We start from the raw sequence: 18617 nt of genomic DNA, 5'->3' as shown, positions 1-18617 counted from the left end.
TAACCTAGAATACTGAATGTTTTCTGAATTTTCAAGGAACGAAATGTCACTATGTAATCAACCCAGGAAAACACCAAGAAAATTAATACGTAGAAAAAAGTTTCCCGTGGGAAAAAATATAGAGAAGCTCCTAGATCAGCCATATCCTAACTGAACCTCTTTTTGTAAAATCTCAGGCATATTACAGAATAGAAAACTGAATGGGTGTAGTAAGACAATCCGTAACAGTAAACCAGAGGGTAAGGGAAGGAAAATGCTTTCTTAATCTGTAGGAAGTATTTTACAGACATCAGCCAGTTCAGAGGTAAGAAGCCCTATGAAGGCAGTAAGAGTACTATAAGGGCTCTGTCAAGGTTCCAGTTTCACACCCATTAGCACCCACTTGAGAGAGAAAACTTCTTAAATGTGTGAAGTGGGTGACAGCTCAGTACAAGTTCATAGTTTTATGTTAAGCCAAGAATTCATAAAGTACTTTCAATTGCTTGTTCATCATTTTTAAAAATTTTAATGGATCTGCTTGGATTTCTAAAACACCGCAAAATACAATTTTAAACTTAAAAAAAAAAACATAAATGAGGGAGTCCATAGTCAATATAAATTTTAGGTTCTAATAAATATACCTAAAAAAATACAGGATCTGCTGAAAAACATTTTTAAACAAACTAATGTGTCTATCATATGTTTGGGCAGAAGTCAGGATTATCCCAATATTAAATTTTTCTTTGCTTTCAATTCAGTTCCTGATATTAAGAACTAAAGCATCAGACATAAAGATTCAGTATTACAAGAAACATTCTATTGTGATCTTTGGTTAGTTACACTAACCAACAAACAAACAGCAGGGGAAACTACCTCAAAGATTAAAGAAAAAAAAAAATTAAAAAACCTAAACAGGAACTTAAAATTCCCCCCACCTCGAGGCCTATCACTTAGCAATTCTCAATGACAAACAAGTTCTACAGCAAAAGTTTGGTTTTAAGCTCAGAATGTATTCTCCCACTTCTGAGTGTGATTCATTAAAGCCTGTTTATGAAACATTCCTTTCTGTGTAAATTCTATTACAGTTAAGTTAAAACAAGCTGTGTAATACATACCATAAGCTAGTTAAAACTTATTTAGTTCAAAGTCCAACAGAAATTTTAAAAACTAACAGAATTTTATTTTGATTTCATTAGCAAATGGAAATGGAAACAGTGAAAATGAGGTCATTCTGGACTCTACCTTGAAGTGAAGTCAGAACTACACGAACTGTCCAAGATGTTTGTTTTGGCCGCATTCAACACAGAAATTGAAGGCATATCGTTCACAGGTTCAGCTACAATAAAAGATAAAAGCCTCAAAATTATGTATTTAGCATATTTCCACCACTATTTCAAGAATTTCCATTTTCCTTTATTGTAGCATAATGAAAATTTTCTTCTTAAATAATTTTCAAGGGTAAAATTTAAAACCCTTCTTGAAGTTCTGGCTTAAAAAATTCACTTGATTAAGGCTAACTGGGGGGAAAGAAGGGAGAAGGCCTAACATAAAATAAATACAGATATTTAAAAAGAAATCCAAGTGTCTAATTTTACTAAAGCTTTCACAGAACTTCAGTTACATATGGTAATTTTTGTTTCTTTATGAAATAGTTGGTATTTTGGTAATCAATTAAGACAGAATTTCACTGGTCAATAATTAACCCCCCACCCCAGAATTTATATTTTTGTAAATAACTCTGGGGAAGACTCCATGTACGTTTTGCCTTTGAGATCTAATGTAATAGCTGTTGAATATTTTGAATAGTGGGCAAAAAAAAAAAATCACAGAACACAATGTAAGTGAAAATTCTATATTAATTGTAAAAAACTGTACAAATATTGGTTATGATAATTACTGAAGACACCTGACTTTATTACAGGGCCTTACGGAAGGATCTTAACTTCTTTGTAGGTATTCTTTGATACATTATGTTCAGTAATCAGAATCTGCCCTAAGCAGCTTCGAGATGGAACAGATGAAATACTCTTTATTGCACAGTTCCCAGAACTTTGCCTCAGATGCAGTGGGCACACTGGAAGCAAGCTCATTCTACTCACTACAGTGACATGCCTTTCCCTTGACTACACATTTTTTCCTCCTTCCTGATCTTTTAAATTTTTCTGAGAGGGAGGAGATAGAGAAGAAATAAGGGTAATGGTGAGAAAAATACCAAAATGTGGAGCCAAGGAAAGCAGCTAAGTAGCTGGGATGCACAATAATCGTGTTTTGTGTTTGGCAAGACAGCCACTGGCAGTAGAAGGAACTGGTCCCGTAGTTATGCTGGAAGAGAAGTTCTTTAGTGGAGCTAAACTTACAATTTAGAATCCTTTTTCCCCCAATAGAAATAAACCTCTGGTTTCATAATGGAAGCCAAAGGAAAATTTGTTTTAGAGAAAATGCAGGAAGATTTTTTGTTCTTTATTTCTAGGGGTCTTTACAGTAACCCCTTTATTTTGTATTAGTTTTCTTATGTGCAATCAATAGAACATGATATGTAATAATCATAAAACATATGGGGCTTAAAAATATGTATATAAACCTTCTTATGGTTGGTTTAGTGGTAAATTCAAGTTGTAGATTAAAGCCAAGCCATCATTTAAGTGGATTCTGGGTAACAGTAATAAAAACTCAGCATCTAACAGGGAATAAAAGCTAGAGATGGGGGTAAAAGATGCAAAGAGAAGAAAGTAGGCTAAGAGTTGAAGCTAGAAATTCCACAACATAAGGCTTCAAATTCAGAGCTGTTCTCTCCTACATCATGTCTCACAGAGAATTTAGCAGCTTTAAATATTAAAATATTCAGAATTTATCAAGGCTAATAGCTGTTTTATAACAATAATAGGATTCCCTTGAACATAATAACCAGGGGAGGTTCGATAAACTCTCCATTTTGTTTCCAGGAACACCTACTACCTCCTTGTGGACGAACAACACGAGGCTGCACGAACGAGGGCTTCACAACTTCGAACCACCAGAAGAGCTCTGCCATGAACACCAAATAATTACTCTGTGTAAGAGAGTTAAGGAAAGGAGAAAAATCAGGTAAGACTTGACCAGAAAGTAATGATAAATACAATTTTACTGTTTTACCTATTAAATAGAGGTTTAAGTCATATTCCTTCATCACTGGAGTGTATCTACTCTAGGCTATTAAATCTGGGATAGAATATTAATGCTTCTCGGTAACATTTATAACAGCTATTCAAGACCTCTGTGCTGCTTTTCTCTGTATTTCCAGAATGGTAGTCCAATTTATGTGACAGGCGTGGGTACCTCTAACTGTAGAACTCTGAGATAATATATAAGGCACTCTTTGTCCAAAGTCGATACAAACAACTTAAACAGCCTTTGACACTCTGAAGAGTGGCTGTTATTTAAAAAAAAAAAAAAAAAAAAAAAAAAAAAAAGTCTTTCCAGATCCCTAGAAATTTCTCCAAAACTTAATCAGGTATCTATGTGCTTGATGATGCTAAACTCAACAGTAATCCAGGCACTAAATAACAAAAAGACTACACTGTTATGGCTAATTACTAATAATTTTGAAATGTACATACAGAAACATTATATAATTTATTATATCAACCTTTGAAAAGTTATAGGTTAACAATGTCATTTGTCTTTTATGATTTATATTTGAAAATGTGAATAAATTTTAAAACAGCTTAAAATTATAAGAAAAGACTGAGGGTCCTCAAAAGCACATTTCTACTATAAGCTTATATTTTAGGATGCATACATCATAAAAGCTATAAACATGAAGAATTACTTTAACTGCAGGCATCTGGTAAGTTTAAAAATTAGCACTATACAAAATGTTTTATAATTACTTAAAATAATACGCCTTTGAATTTGGCATCTAATAAAATTATTATCAAATTAATATTCAATGAGCAAGGTCTTATTTCATATTAAATTTTAGGTTTCAAAATTATCATTGGAAATATGGGTGTTTTCCAATGCCATGCCTTCCTCCTGTTTTGTTTTTTTTAAGATTTATTTATTTATTTTAGAGCAAGCCATGAGTAGGGGAAGGGCAGAGGGAAAGAACCTCAAGCAGACTCCCTGCTGAGCGAGGAGCCTGTCCAGCGGCTCCATCTCACAACCCTGAGATCATGACCTGAGACAAAATCAAGAGCTGGATGCTAAAACGACGGAGCCACCCAGGCGCCCCACTCCTACCTGTTAATTATGAATAATCCTCAAAGCTTTATATACTCTCAGAGTTCATCTACTCTGTTTTCTCATATTTAAGCTGGTGACTTTCAAATATTCATCTTTTACCGGATAGTTCCAGAAGGCTATTGTGTATGTAGAAAGTGAAAGAGAAAAATCAAGAGTAACTCAGGGTTTTGTCTTTAGCAACTGACAGTACCATTTAATGAAATGGAAAAGACTGGGATAAATAGGCAGTGGAAGAAATCCTGAGTTAAGCTTTGAGATATTCATTAGACATTTAAGTGGACTTGTCAGGTAGGTGTTTGAATGTAGGAGTCTGGAATGTTATAGAAGATAAGGCATAATGGTGAACAGAATTTGGTAGGTTTCCTACTTTCAGCATTTGCTTTTAACTGTAAACTCCCAGAATAGTCCAACGTTTATAGACAATACATATATTTTAAGCAGTCGTTATAATTTGTGATTTTTTTTTTTAGAAAGGAAATGAGAATGCTCACAATCCCAAAGGCTGTGTGTTGGATCCTACCCCTGCTTACCCTCAGAAACTTTATATTCTTAATTATGTTTCTTTCTCCTATATACTCTTCCCTTCAACTGAATCCTTCCTACTTAGCTTTTATTTATTTATTTACTTATTAAAGATTTCATTTATTTATTTATTTGACAGAGAGAGACAGCCAGCGAGAGAGGGAACACAAGCAGGGGGAGTGGGAGAGGAAGAAGCAGGCTCCCAGTGGAGGAGCCTAATGTGGGGCTCGATCCCAGGACTCTGGGATCACATCCTGAGCCGAAGGCAGACGCTTAACCACTGAGCCACCCAGGTGCCCCCTACTTAGCTTTTAAACTGCTCAAATCTCCCATATGAAAAACAGAACGAGGGGCGCCTGGGTGGCACAGCGGTTAAGCGTCTGCCTTCGGCTCAGGGCATGATCCCGGCGTTATGGGATCGAGCCCCACATCAGGCTCCTCTGCTATGAGCCTGCTTCTTCCTCTCCCACTCCCCCTGCTTGTGTTCCTCTCTTGCTAGCTGTCTCTATCTCTGTCGAATAAATAAATAAAAAAATCTTAAAAAAAAAAAACAAAAACAGAATGAAACCTTCACTCAGTAATTCACCATTCTCCAGTTTCTTCCCACTCCCATCTTCTTACCTCTTCATAAACTTCCCTAAGGTAGGCCTATGCTAACAATCTCCTCTCAGTCTTCTGGCTCCCTAATCCACTCCAGTCTGGCATCCAGGCACATCATTCCTCCAATTCAGCACTTGCTCAAGTCACCAAGGACTTACATTTATTGCTAAATCAAACAGATTTTTCAGTCTTCATCTTACTTGAGCTCTCAGCAGCATTTGATACTCCTGATGTCTCCCCTCATTGAAAACTGCCGTCCATGCCCATCAGCTACCAAATGTATTGACTGTACTTACATATGCAGTGGCCTAGAGAGAGTTTTCTCTTGGATATTTCAAAGGCACCTCAAATGTCCGAAATTGAACTAGTGATCTTCCCCACAAATCCGACCTTATTCCAGTTTTACATCACTGAATGGCAGGCATCACTATCCACAGTGTGCACACCGGAAACCTATCCAGTTCATCACCAAAGCCTGCAAATTCTGCATCCTAAGTATTTCTGGAATCCACCCACTTCTTTCCATCTTTTATAATTACTCTGATTGAAACTGTTTCCATTTCTTGTTTAGAACACAATAGCTTTTTATTTGACTAGTATAGGCCAAACAAACTTTTCAAAATGCAACACCCCTCCCCCCACTTCCACTGCTTTTGGGAAACTGACTATGGGCTACAAGAGCGTAGAGGGTACATGATTGTGTCCCTTTTTAATTTCTCCAGTTCATTCAATACCACATTCTCCAGAGTTCCTCATTTTACCCATCAGACTATTAAGTCTAGAAGGACAAAGCTGGTGCTCATCATTATATCTTCAGGTTTTTTTAAATTATTAATATTTTATTTATTAGAGAGAGCACACAAGCAGGGGCAGTAACAGGCAGAGGGAGAAGCAAGCTGCCCACTGAGCAAGAAGCCCAATGCAGGACTCAATCCCAGGACCCTGGGATCGTGACCTGAGCCAAAGGCAGACACTTAACTGACTGAGCCACCCAGGCGTCATATCCATATATCTTCAGTTTTTAAAACAGTGCCTGGTACATAATAGATGGCCAATACATACTTATTGAATGAATGTATAAATGAATGAAAAAATGTGTAACAAAAAAGATCAGTTGGCAAAATACCAAACTGCTGACGGGGCAGGGAATGTTTCTGGTAATACGATCATCATGATTTATAATTTTTCTTTATACTTCTCTCCATAAGATATTTTCAAAAGCCAAAGTATAAAATTTTATTTAAAGTATTGGTCCTATGTTCCACTCTACTAGTATAGTTAACTGAAAGCTGTCTATATCTTTTGGAAAAACAGTAACACTCAACTAAAGGGCTCAACTAAATTATCAATTGATACATTAATATTTTAAGGACCCTGTTGTTTGATATCAGTAAACATCAGAGAAATGCAAATCACAACCACAATGAGATATCACCTCACACCTGTTAGAATGGCTATCATCAAAAATAAGAGAAACAAGTGTTGGCGAGGATGTGGAGAAAAGAGGACCCTTGTACGTTGTTGGTGGGAATATAAACTGGTACAGCCACTATGGAAAATAGTATGCAATTCCTCAAAAAATTAAAAACAGAATTACCACATGGATCTAGCAATTCCACTTTTGAATATTTATATGAAGAAACTAAAAACAGGATTGAAGAGAAATCTGCATTCCTGTGTTCACTGCCGCATTATTCACAATAGCCAAGATACATATGGAAACAGCCCAAGTATCTGTCAATAGATGAATGGACAGACAAGATGTGGTGCATATATACAGTGGAATATTATTCAGCCAGGAGAAAGAAGGAAATCCTGCCATTTGCAACAACACTAATGGACCCTGAGGGCATTATGCTAAGTAAAATAAGTCAGAGAAAGACAAATTCTGTATGATTTCACTTATGTGTGGAATCTAAAAAAGCTGAACTCACAGAAACAGAGGATAGAGTGGTATTTACCAGGGACTGAGAGGCTGAGGAAATGGGGAGATTTTGGTCAAGGGGTAAAAACTTCCAGTTATAAGTAAATAACTGGGAATCTAATGATTATAGTTAACAAAATACTGTATTGTATACTCAAAAGTTGCTGAAAGAGATCACCACAAAAAAGAAATGGTAAATATGTGATATGGTAGAGGTGTCAGCTAATCCCTGGTGGGAATCATTTTGCACACTTTAAACTTATACAATGTTGGATGTCAATTATATCCAATAAAGCTGGAAAAAAATACTTTGGTAAGATACTATGTTTGGCCACAAGATGTCAGCATAGTAAGAGAGAGTTTTCCCAAGTAACCAAAGCTTACAAAGATCATTTCTTTCTGGATTTATGATGATGAAACAGCAATAAATCTGTTACTACATTCCAGGCATGATATCAAATAAATTTCATTTAAAAGCTTTCTTTCCTTTTAGTTAAGACAGTCATGCAACTATATATTAACATTCTTAAACAATATAAACAATACAGAAGAATACAGATATACAGAACATGGAATATAAAGTATGCTTTAACTACTCTCCCCCAAATCCTAATACCTAACACTCAGAAGAAACCACTGTTAACAAGTTTTGTGTTTATCCTTCTAATCAACCTTTTTCTATGCACAGATTTGCATACAAATAGAAAAAAACTGTTTTTAATATATAAATTACATCATGCTATAATGTTTGCTACCTACTTTCTTCACTTAATAACATCTTGGAGAGCTTTCCGGATCAGTAAAAAAATACCTACACCTTCTTCTTTTAAACAGCTCTACTATATTACAAAACATTTCTATTGTGTCCCTCCTGAGATGAATTGTTTCCAACTATTAGTCTTAAAATATTCAGTGGAAGTCAAAGTCGTGGTTCTAGTAATTTAGTAAATAATACAGAAAGTGACCAAAGCCTTTTCTGTAGACACCTGGTTTTTTTTTAATTCCCTTTACCTCACCTATCTTTCTACCCACCTCCCCTCTGACAACCTACTAGTTTGTTCTCTGTATTTAAGAGCCTGGGTTTTTTTGTTTTTTTGGTCTCTTTGTTCGTTCGATTTGTTTTGTTTCTTAAATTCCACATATGAGTGAAATCATATGGTATTTGTCTTTCTCTGACTGATTTCACTTAGCACTATACCCTCTAGGTCTATCCATGTTGTTACAAATGGCAAGATCTCATTCTTTTTTATGGCTGAGTAATATTTGTGTGTGTGTGTGTGTGTGTGTGTGTGTGTACACACACACCCCACATCTTTATCCATTCATCTGTGGATGGACACTTGGCTTGCTTCCATATCTCGGCTATTGTAAATAATACTACAATAAACATAGGGGTGCATGTATCTTTTCGAATTAGTGTTTTCATTTTCTTTGGGTAAATACCCAGTAGTGGAATTACTGAATTCTATTTTTAATTTTTTTGAGGACCCTCTATACTGTTTTCCACAGTGGCTGCTGCACCAGTTTGCATTTCCACCAACAGTGCAAGAGGGTTCCTTTTTTCGCCACATCCTCACCAACATTTGTTATTTTTCTTTTTGATTCTAGCCATTTTGACAGATGTATCTGTCAGTTATCTATTTTAAATATGCCTGATTTAAGAAAATGTCTTTATATCTAGATCATGCCCAGACTAAGTAGATTTAAACATTAGGGCTATATAATGTTTATTGCAATTCCAAGGTAAGCAACTTAAATAAATGTACTCGATCTTATGTCTCAACGCATTTAATGAAATGAATTCCTTGAGATGACAGAGGTAGTATTTAAGTTTTTTAACAGGCAAGTGCCAAAAAAGGCATGAACAAGATATATATGGAAATAGTTATTTCCTATCTTCCATTTTGATAAAAATGGCAAGGTAGAAGCCTTCAAAATACATCAGTGTTTTTCTTCTGATGTGTCACATAGTGGGGAGTGGGTCCATTTTGGGTCAATAGGAATAGCGGCTTATTTTGGAAAGGCCTTTACCTTTGGCTCTGTCTTCTACCTGTGGTGATCCAGAAATGAGTGAAGGAAAAAGAGATCAGAGAGTAAAAATGTCGAGAACCACAAGGCACTAGTATCATGGTAAGAAGGGTCCATTAGCAGTTTCTATTAAAGTTGACACTGGAACTGTGAGTAGAATGATACAAAGTTGTTCCTCTCAGCCAGACTTAAAAAAAAAATCTATTATAAGATTACCTATTCTTAAAACCCTACAGCAGAACTGGTAAACTTTAGGCAGGTCTGTAAGAGATATAAAGGAACTTTGTAGCTATGAGCTGCTGGGAATACCGAGGTATGAGGTCACATCACAAAATTCGGGAACAAGCGGCTGCTTTTTAACTTGCAGCTCAGAAGCAGTTACTCGTGACATGTCTCTCTTCACCACTACAAGGTAAGATCCACCAAAGCAGGAGCTTGGTTTTGTTCACTTAGTTATCCCAACCACCCCGAACACGACTAGATGCTCAATAACTACTTCTTGAAAGAATGCAGCAAGCAGTGGCCGACAGCTCACAGGCAGTGTGTGATACTCTGAAGCAAGGGGACAAATTCATGAAATTGAATTCCTTTTTAAAAGGTTCATTTCCAGACTATTTTAACATTTTCCTTCCCCCTTTCTTTCCCTAGGTTTTGTCTCAAGTCCTGGGACCTTAAGATTCCTTCTTCCCATATTCCAGGGTCCTGCTGAATGCTGGAAGTGATCAGATCTTCCTTTATTTTCCCAGCATATTATCATAACATCTAAGATTCAGAAACATGTAGTGGCTTATCCTCTATTTTGCTAATTTTAGGATAACACGTCAGTTTTGTACCACAACTTTTAAATTTAGCTTTGTATTGTAAAAGAAACCTGTAGCTAACAGTGTATTAAAACCTAAAATATGCAGAAAAATAAAACTTTTTTCAAATGCTCTTTTGACTGACATTACAGTTAATTTGTAAGCTTACAGTGACTATGCCATTTATATATCTAGCTTTATTTTTTTTTCAAAAAACTGAAAGCAAAACAAAACAAAACGAAAACACCAAGAATTATTTAATTTACCTTTATGGATGAAGCAGCATACAGCATATCTTCCAGGGTGAAGTGGCAACACTGGTTCAAATATTCTTGGCAAAATTCTTGAATCAGCTGCAGATTATACAGGCTATCAGCCAAAGACATGGTTTCTTTCAAACAAATATCTTCAAACAGGAAAAGAGCAAGGTGATAACTAGGTTAATTTGATAATATACATTTCGCATGCATTTTATAATTAGTGGCTTAGTACAAATACACAATTACATGGACTCTGTTTTACACACAAATACAAATATAGGAGCTGCTACACAGAAAGACTTAGCACTACTTTACTCAACTATCTTCCTCAGGATTATACATAAAAAAAATTTTTTTTTAAGCCTTCATTACTTATTAAGTACTGTTGTGTCAATACTTGTCACCAAGTATACTTGTCACTGAACACTTACCCTCTAATCTGACAACACCAGGACAGTAAAAATGAATAAGAGCAGCTAAAGCACAGCCATCTGTGCCATCTTTCAACAAATTTTCTACCAATGGAATGCAAGGCAGTTGCTTGAGCAATGTTTGCTCCTTCCTGTAACGAGCCTACAAAAAAAAAAAAAAGAGAGCAAGATGAAAATAAATACTAAACAACATACAGGGAAAAACCAGCACTGTAGATTCTAATGTACCAGTAATATATGCCAAGAGAAATGAGAACTATTCAGCAACATCCTTCTTTTCTAAATAATACTAGACATTACTTTACCAAAGTAAAATACAGAGCAACAGCATTATCGTTTCAAAGTACTTAATATAAAATTATATTGCCAATTTACATGAAATGACATTTAGGCTAAATATTTAAATATAAAAGCATCACAAATGGCTTCTGAACATTTTGTATCCAAAGCATCAGTTCTGTTCTTTTGCTGATAAAGAATTCATTTATTTTAATGTTGGACTTAATTTAGACCACAAGTTCTCATGTGAAGAGCAAGAGTACTACTTGAGCATAAAGAATTATGAGTTCTCAAAATTGGGGAGCAGGTATAAGAATACTATTCTTACAGGAAATTTGGCAATAAGAAATATCTCTTTGAGGAACTAGAATATCACCAAACCATTTGCATGTTAAAATAACGTAAATACAATGTCACAACTTAGTGAAATTGAAAAAACCAACCCAACTGAGGTTTCCTCCACTAATAACAGAGCAAATATAAGGATTTCTGCTCCCCCTCAGAAAAACAAAAGAAATCTTTGTTTTTTAAAGTCTGCTTGGTGTGACCAGATACAAATTTATAAGACAGTTCTCTAAAAATGAGACATGCTCTTAAGTCAGATTACCTGGGCTCAAATCCTGGTTCTGCCACTTACTAGCTCTGTGATCTTGGACAAATAACTTAAACTCTCGTTTCTCAGTTTCCCCATCTGTAAAATGGGGGTAATAATAGTACCTACTTGATAGGACCACTGAAGGATTAAGTAAGGCGACGCCCATAAAGTGCTAAGCACGCTGCTGGGCACACAGCAAGCAATAACTAAAGGTTGGTCTGTTATTAGCTGTTAGCTCTCCTAAAGCCAAGAAAATAATGCTGAAGACGTAATGAAAATGCGTACTGAAGTATTTTATTAAAAAATTTGTGATTATATTGGTTACTGATATTTAGATTTTTTAAAGTAATCAAAACTAATTTTTCTTCTAACTCCATCTGAACTGGTTATCTATATTTTATAATTAAAATGTAATTATGAAATAAAATACTTCTGTGGGAATAAAAACAGAAAAATAATTTAATGAAAGAGAACATTTACTATGTGGTGGTGAAATTAAACTTCCTTTAAATGATATCCCTCAGAAAAGTATATGCATTAATGAAGAAGGAAATATTTATTCCTATTTCTCTCTGGCTACCCAGGAACAAGATTCATGGAACATTTTTTCCTCTTGAAGATATTCAGCTTGTTCTTTTTAATCAGTGCACATTAGACATCTGTATTTAATGATATGTTCCAAACTCAAGAGTACCTATATTCAGAAAAAATTACGTTCATGCACTATATAAATTCTTTAATTGATTACTGATTTTAATATCCTTAGAAGCCCTCCTTACTTTGCTGCTAGTAGAGTTTAAAATTCAACCATGAAAAAAGAGCAGAGAAGAGGTGAAGGGAAGGGTGAGAAAGAAGAAATCAACCAGTAGCATCTTCTAGCCTTAAGTTACCCTTCTCCCATTTGGTAAGCCATAGTTCTAGATCCTTACACTTCTTTCTCTGGCCAGCTAAAAACAAAATAGTCTCCCTCTTAGAAATCCTCTACATTGGCTGGCTGGGCTCATTCCCGACCTTCCCAGATCTCTAGGAATAGCCTGTTCTCAGCCTATAATCTGAACTGGACTGATCTGAGTGCCCAGCGTCATGGCACAAAGAACTGAACTGTGATTTGTCCTACTGCTCTCTGCCCAGTAGCACTTCTATACAAGGCGTGCGCGCGCGCGCACACACACACACACATACATACACACACACAGACCCTTATGAGGCTTTAGCAATAAATGTAGATGGTTTAGAATAGACTATCGGGGATTAATGAGCGGCATGCTAAAACATTTTCCTGAAGATTATATCCTAAAAGATGTATCAGGTAAATCAACTTTTAATCCTGAAGTCATGTACAACTCCCATTTGCAGTTCATGAAAGTTGTCACCTTTTATACTTGATCTTATTATATGGTTTTATAAACTTGCTGTATGGAAACATTCCCTGTTCTTTCTACAAACTGAGAAATCTGGTATTTAAAAGGGGCATCATATTTTCTATCTTCCAAAACTATGGTGTATTTCTAAATTATATATTTATTTCTGAGTGTATAAAATACTTCTTAAGTGGTCTAACTACCCAGATTTAATCCTTAAAGAACAACCCTTCAGGTCAAATCAGAACCAAATATAGGTTAGGTCCAATACCAGGATGGCCACTAAGAAAATGTCACTTTTTTATCACACAAAAAGTATACCCTACAACTCAGGAAATGATTCCTTAAAAAAGATTTAAAAATACAAGTAATTTACATATGCAATTCATATGTACTTTTCCTAAAGTTATTAAAACTAATAAGAATCTCTATCCATACCTGTTTTTAACCTAGTTACTGACAGTCTGTAAATATCAACAGGACCAACAAAAGAATGCTTATGCTTTAAACTATTTTTAAAGCTTCTAATCCAAATTTTGGCTACATTATTTTTATCTTTTTATTTTATATTATGATCAAATACCTTAAAACTCAATCTCAATGCAGCAACTAACAGAATTATATGAAATGACTATACCAGCAAAACATAAATACCATTCTACAATTACAATTCTGGAGAGCAAATTGAAGTAGCTGGGCAAACTTACTGGAACCAGTTTCCAAAACCATTTGGAAGGAGACTTCAGAGGAAGCAGCGGGGAAAAAAGGGAAAGCAAAAGGTAAAGGGAAAATTCATCAGAATGATTTGCGATTAACAAGTGACAGTAAAGCTCTTGATAGCGGAGTTCCAAGTTTATAGTTCTCATAGTATTTTTTAATGTTAATTAATATTTTCAAATATATAGGATCCTAATGATAAAGACCTCCACCTTCTCCTCCCCTCATCTCCTCTCCCAACACAACAATTCAATTTTTTGCAGATACTCAGGATATTCTGTATACTTTGGCAGTGAAGAATTTTATTTCCAAGTTCTAGAATCACACATCATATTAAAAAATAAATCTGTATCACAAAAGGGAAGTAGAAAGATTCCAGGGCTGGATTTGCAGTCATTATAATGCTTAGACATTAGTAAACCAAGTCTGATATGGCAGTGTTTCTTTCCAAAGAGAAAAGAAAGACTGTATCAATAAGCGTACGAATAAAGCAAACAGCATTGTAGATTTGAACAAGATAATCATTTCTTTCAACTATATGAAGAATTTCTTTTACTTAATGGGGTATTTGGTAATTCTTACTAAGATTTTTACCGAGTCTCTAAAGCATGTAGCTACTTACATAAAGAGAATATAAGTGCTATTAATACTACTATCTAGAGGTATCCCAAAGACAATAACTTTACTTCTTTAAAATGATGAATAAACTCATAATTTCAGTTAATATGAATAATTTGTGATTATCTTTGTATTTCCTAGCACTATTTGTAACAGCCCCGAATGAACGAACCAAACTAAATGCGGTCTGAGTTAAAATTCATACTCAACTTTTATGTAGAAAGTTTATTCTATAGGGGTGCCTGGCTGGCTCAGTAAGTAGACTGTGTAACTCTTGATCTTGGGGTTGTGAGTTCAAGCCCCAGGTTGGGTGTAGAGATTACTTTAAAATCTTTCTTAAAAAAGTTTTTCTTACACAAAATTAACTAAAAATAAGATTATTTGGAAAATAATATAAATAAGGTATTTCCAAGAACTTCAAGAATCAGAAAAATACCAACTTTCCATAAAGAGATAACATGTCCAATAAGTTTTCCTTATTGCATCAGGAAGAATAACCTTCATAATTTTGTTGTATTTTAATTTCTCATTTAACCAGAAGTTTTGGGCAGCTGCAGTTATGATAACCATAGAAAGTACAAAAACAGGAGCAAGGGAAGCCACTGAGAATGTGTCAGGATCCCAATGTATAATAGAAATTTCAAAAACAGGGGTTTTCTTGTTTTTGAGACTAGAAAAATTCATTATACACAAACTGATAACAAGAAATTTATTGTGAACTATTAAAACAGGAGATATGCAAAGGAGTCTCTTATGGTTCTCTATATCTATACCTCTATGTATCTTGGAAAATATTCAATAGGACTTTTTACTAATTCAGATGCTCTGGCCCTCCTCCCACCTCTCCGCTGACCTATTTTAGTGATAGCAATCCTATTTGACGAAAAAGGAAAATGATATAGATTGCCTAGTTGAAGGAAATAGGACTAAAAAAAGTAAATATACTAAAAGAACAAATACATATCTATGCTATTCATGCTTATAAACTCATGCTTCCATAAGCTCAAATATATAGCAAAAGCTCCGTGCTGAAGGATACCTGTATTTCTGAAGAGAACAGCAACTCCCCTCTCCTTTAAAGTTTCAGAGAACAACTAGGCAAACTGCAACCTCAAATCCTGTTTTAAGATGTAATTATGAGACCAAAATGTTTTTACAAGGCCACAGATGACTGGCGGAAATTTTTTTATTAAGTCCTTACTGATGACAAAGACCACCCTGGGCAGTTCAGATTTTCTGGAATAATTCTAATTTCTAGTATTGCTTTCTACTGTCTTCATCACACATGTCTGACTCATCCTAAATTTTGGTTAGTTGTTTTAGGTCTTGCCATTAATACTCCCCGAACAGTTCTATGTCTTCCTCTGGGTATCCACAATCACTCTGGGATTTGGGATAATTCCTGAACTTCTTCTAGGTGCTCTCAAGACACTCTGGGAGGATGCTGGTTTGACCTGGTGTTTACTGGAGACCTCACGAAGTTAGAATTCTTTAAGGAGTTAATCATAGTGTGACCTGTCACTTCATAACCCATTAGACTTAAGAATCTCTTAACTGCTGTAGGTCCTGAATTGCTGATAGGAATGTAAAATGGTACAAACTCCTTTGAAGAAGATTTTGGCACTAGCTACTGAAACTATATAGGCATTTACCCTCCAATCTAGCAATCCAATTTCTATGGAATTTACCCTGAAAATTCAAGAATACAAAAGGATATTATTCTTTGTAGCATTATTTGTAATTGCAAGATAGTGGAAATTACTTAAATGCCCACAGGAAAGTGGTTGAAGAAACTATGGTATATACACAACAGAGTACTATGCGCTACGAAAAAGAATGAGGACGATATCTAGGGACTATGTGGAGTTATTTCCAGGATATACAAAAACAAAAACTGTGAAAGATTAACTATATTTTGTTAAAGGAGAAAAAACAAACGTGAGTGTTTGTTTACTTCTATAAAAACAAAAACAAGAAGGATAAACCAACAAGTTACCTACAAGGGTTGGCGGGGAGTGAAGGACAGGAAAGAGGTAGAAGAGATAAGGGGAGGGACTGATTCCTCTCTGAGTATAACTTTTGCGTAGTTTTGACTTTTGGAATTATATTAATGTTTTACATATTCAAAAGATGAAATTAAATCAACAAGGATGGAGCAAAAAAGCCCACAAAAACTAAATGAAAACAGAAACCAATAAAATCAAATACATTTCAAAGGAATAAGAGAACTACAATGAAATGGTGGTGGGGGACCCAAGTAATTTTAGAACACAGCATTTTGACCATATATTATCAACCTGAAGAAAAAGGAATTATATTATATCTATATGAGATGATGGACGTTAACTAAACTTATGGTGGTAATCATTTCACGGTATGTGTTAAGTCAAATAATTATGTTGTACACCTTAAACTTATTCGGTTCTGTATGTCAACTATATCTCAATAAAACTAGAACATAAAAGCATTAAAAAGGTAAAACAAAAAAAATTAAAAAGGACTGCAAACAAATCTTAAACTCCTTAGTAGGTTTCTTTTTCATATTGGTATACACATAGCAACTCTGAAACTATCTTATAGTATTGTAGGATTGGGCAAATAAGTACAGTTACAACCCCTGAACAATACAGGCTTGAACCGCGCAGGTCATTTACACGTAGGGTTTTTGTTTTTTTTTTAATATAAATACAGATAAATATAGGGTTTTTTTTTTATAGTCTTGGAAACATATTTTCTCTTCCTTATGACTTTCTTAATACCATTTTCTCTAGCTTTACTGTAAGAATACAGTATAAAATACATATAACATACAAAATACATGTTAATTAACTATTTATGTTATTGGTAAGGCTTCCAGTCAACAGTAAGTTATTAGTAGTTAAGTTTCTGGGGAGTCGAAAGTTATAACCAGATTTCCAGCTGCATGGGTGGTTAGCACCCTAATCACCACATTGTTCAAGGGTCAACTGTAAATATCAGTGTCCTCTCAAATTACTTATTATAAAAGTAAAAATAATAACCATGAAGTTAAGAAACCAAACAATATCTTAACCAACTGATCAAAATTAACATCACCTAGTTGGGGCAAATGGATATCATGTGCCTCCGGATATATACTGTGAGAAGGACACAATTCTAGTCTAAAAAGCACAACCTTAATTTAATTGTAAGTAAATACCAGAAAAAAACAAATTAAGGGATTAAAATGACCTGTATTCTTTTAAAATGTCAAGGTCATGAGCAAAAAAGAAAAGCTAAGGAACTATTCCAGTTTAAAGAAGACTAGAGATATGAAACTAAATATATCACATGATCTTGGATTGGATCTTGTACTGAAAAAAAATATTACAACGTACAATTGAGTACAACTGGGACAAGTGACAAAACTGAAATACAGGCTATAAGACTGATCAAAGAATTATGCTGACATTAAGTCACCTGTACTTTGGTTATACAAATAAACAGCTTTGTTCTTAGGAAATACACATTTAAGTTAAGGGGTAAAGGGATATGGTATATGCAACCCTCTTTCAAATGTTTCAGAAACATTTACATACATATGTGTTTGTGTGTGATATATATATCTGTGTACATACACACACACACACACACACACACACACACACACACAAACAGAAAGTAAATGTGGCAAAATGTTAAACTGATGAATCTGGGTAAGAAGTATATAGGGCTCTTTTTCTATCTTGAAATTTTTTTATAAGTCTAAAGTATTTCAAAATAAATATTCTTAAAAAGCCTTATTAAGTCTATACCAATCCAAATCCTTGTAGAGTCTGTGTCCAAATGCATAAGATCTATAGAGCTGTTAACGAAATCTAATTTTTACAGCCCTCTTAAGCAAAGATGAAAATCACAGTACTAGGACATCTAATATTTAAGTCTCTCCAGGGCAAGTCATCTTTATAAAATATTGCTTGGAGAAAAAAAAATCATGGCACCATCTCTGAACTTTAAAAATGTTTAAAATGCCAAGTTCCTCATACTAAATGAGTTGATAATACAAAAGGGGCATATTCTGGATTGGGAAGTTACTTTACCAGTAAGGGTGAGTAAATGACTACGGAAGAGAAAAGGTATATTGGCAATAGGTATAAAGAAAGAAATGAATCTGCACTGACCACAAAAGTCCACAGAAGAATAAACTGTAATTACAGAACAGAATCTTAGGGGTAGAATTCTTTTAAAATGATCTAATCTAGGCAGGTCAAGTCTTCACAATTATTTGAAATAATGGTATGAAAAAGAAACCAGGTAAATC

General features: G+C 34.7%; 1 protein-coding gene across 7 annotated transcripts in view; it reads right to left on the bottom strand.

Moving 5' to 3' along the window:
• Window positions 1-18617, bottom strand: part of CAMSAP2 (calmodulin regulated spectrin associated protein family member 2) — a 111612-nt gene that overhangs the window by 15062 nt on the left and 77933 nt on the right. For 4 of the 7 annotated variants that reach the window (XM_044377779.3, XM_044377780.3, XM_044377781.3 and 1 more), the window contains exons 5-9: window positions 13711-13743; window positions 10769-10910; window positions 10344-10483; window positions 2935-3028; window positions 1222-1315 (exon numbers count right to left, since the gene is read on the bottom strand). In XM_044377779.3, coding sequence (XP_044233714.1) covers window positions 1222-1315; window positions 2935-3028; window positions 10344-10483; window positions 10769-10910; window positions 13711-13743 — 503 coding nt within the window. The remainder of the gene's footprint in view (window positions 1-1221; window positions 1316-2934; window positions 3029-10343; window positions 10484-10768; window positions 10911-13710; window positions 13744-18617) is intronic. The other 3 variants (XM_026480691.4, XM_026480694.4, XM_048225101.2) reach the window with 1 other exon arrangement.

The sequence above is a fragment of the Ursus arctos genome, unplaced genomic scaffold (assembly GCF_023065955.2).
Source record: "Ursus arctos isolate Adak ecotype North America unplaced genomic scaffold, UrsArc2.0 scaffold_2, whole genome shotgun sequence".
Taxonomy (NCBI): Eukaryota; Metazoa; Chordata; class Mammalia; order Carnivora; family Ursidae; genus Ursus; species Ursus arctos.
Note: the sequence above shows the minus strand (reverse complement) of the source record. Positions and strands in the feature narration are given on the sequence as shown.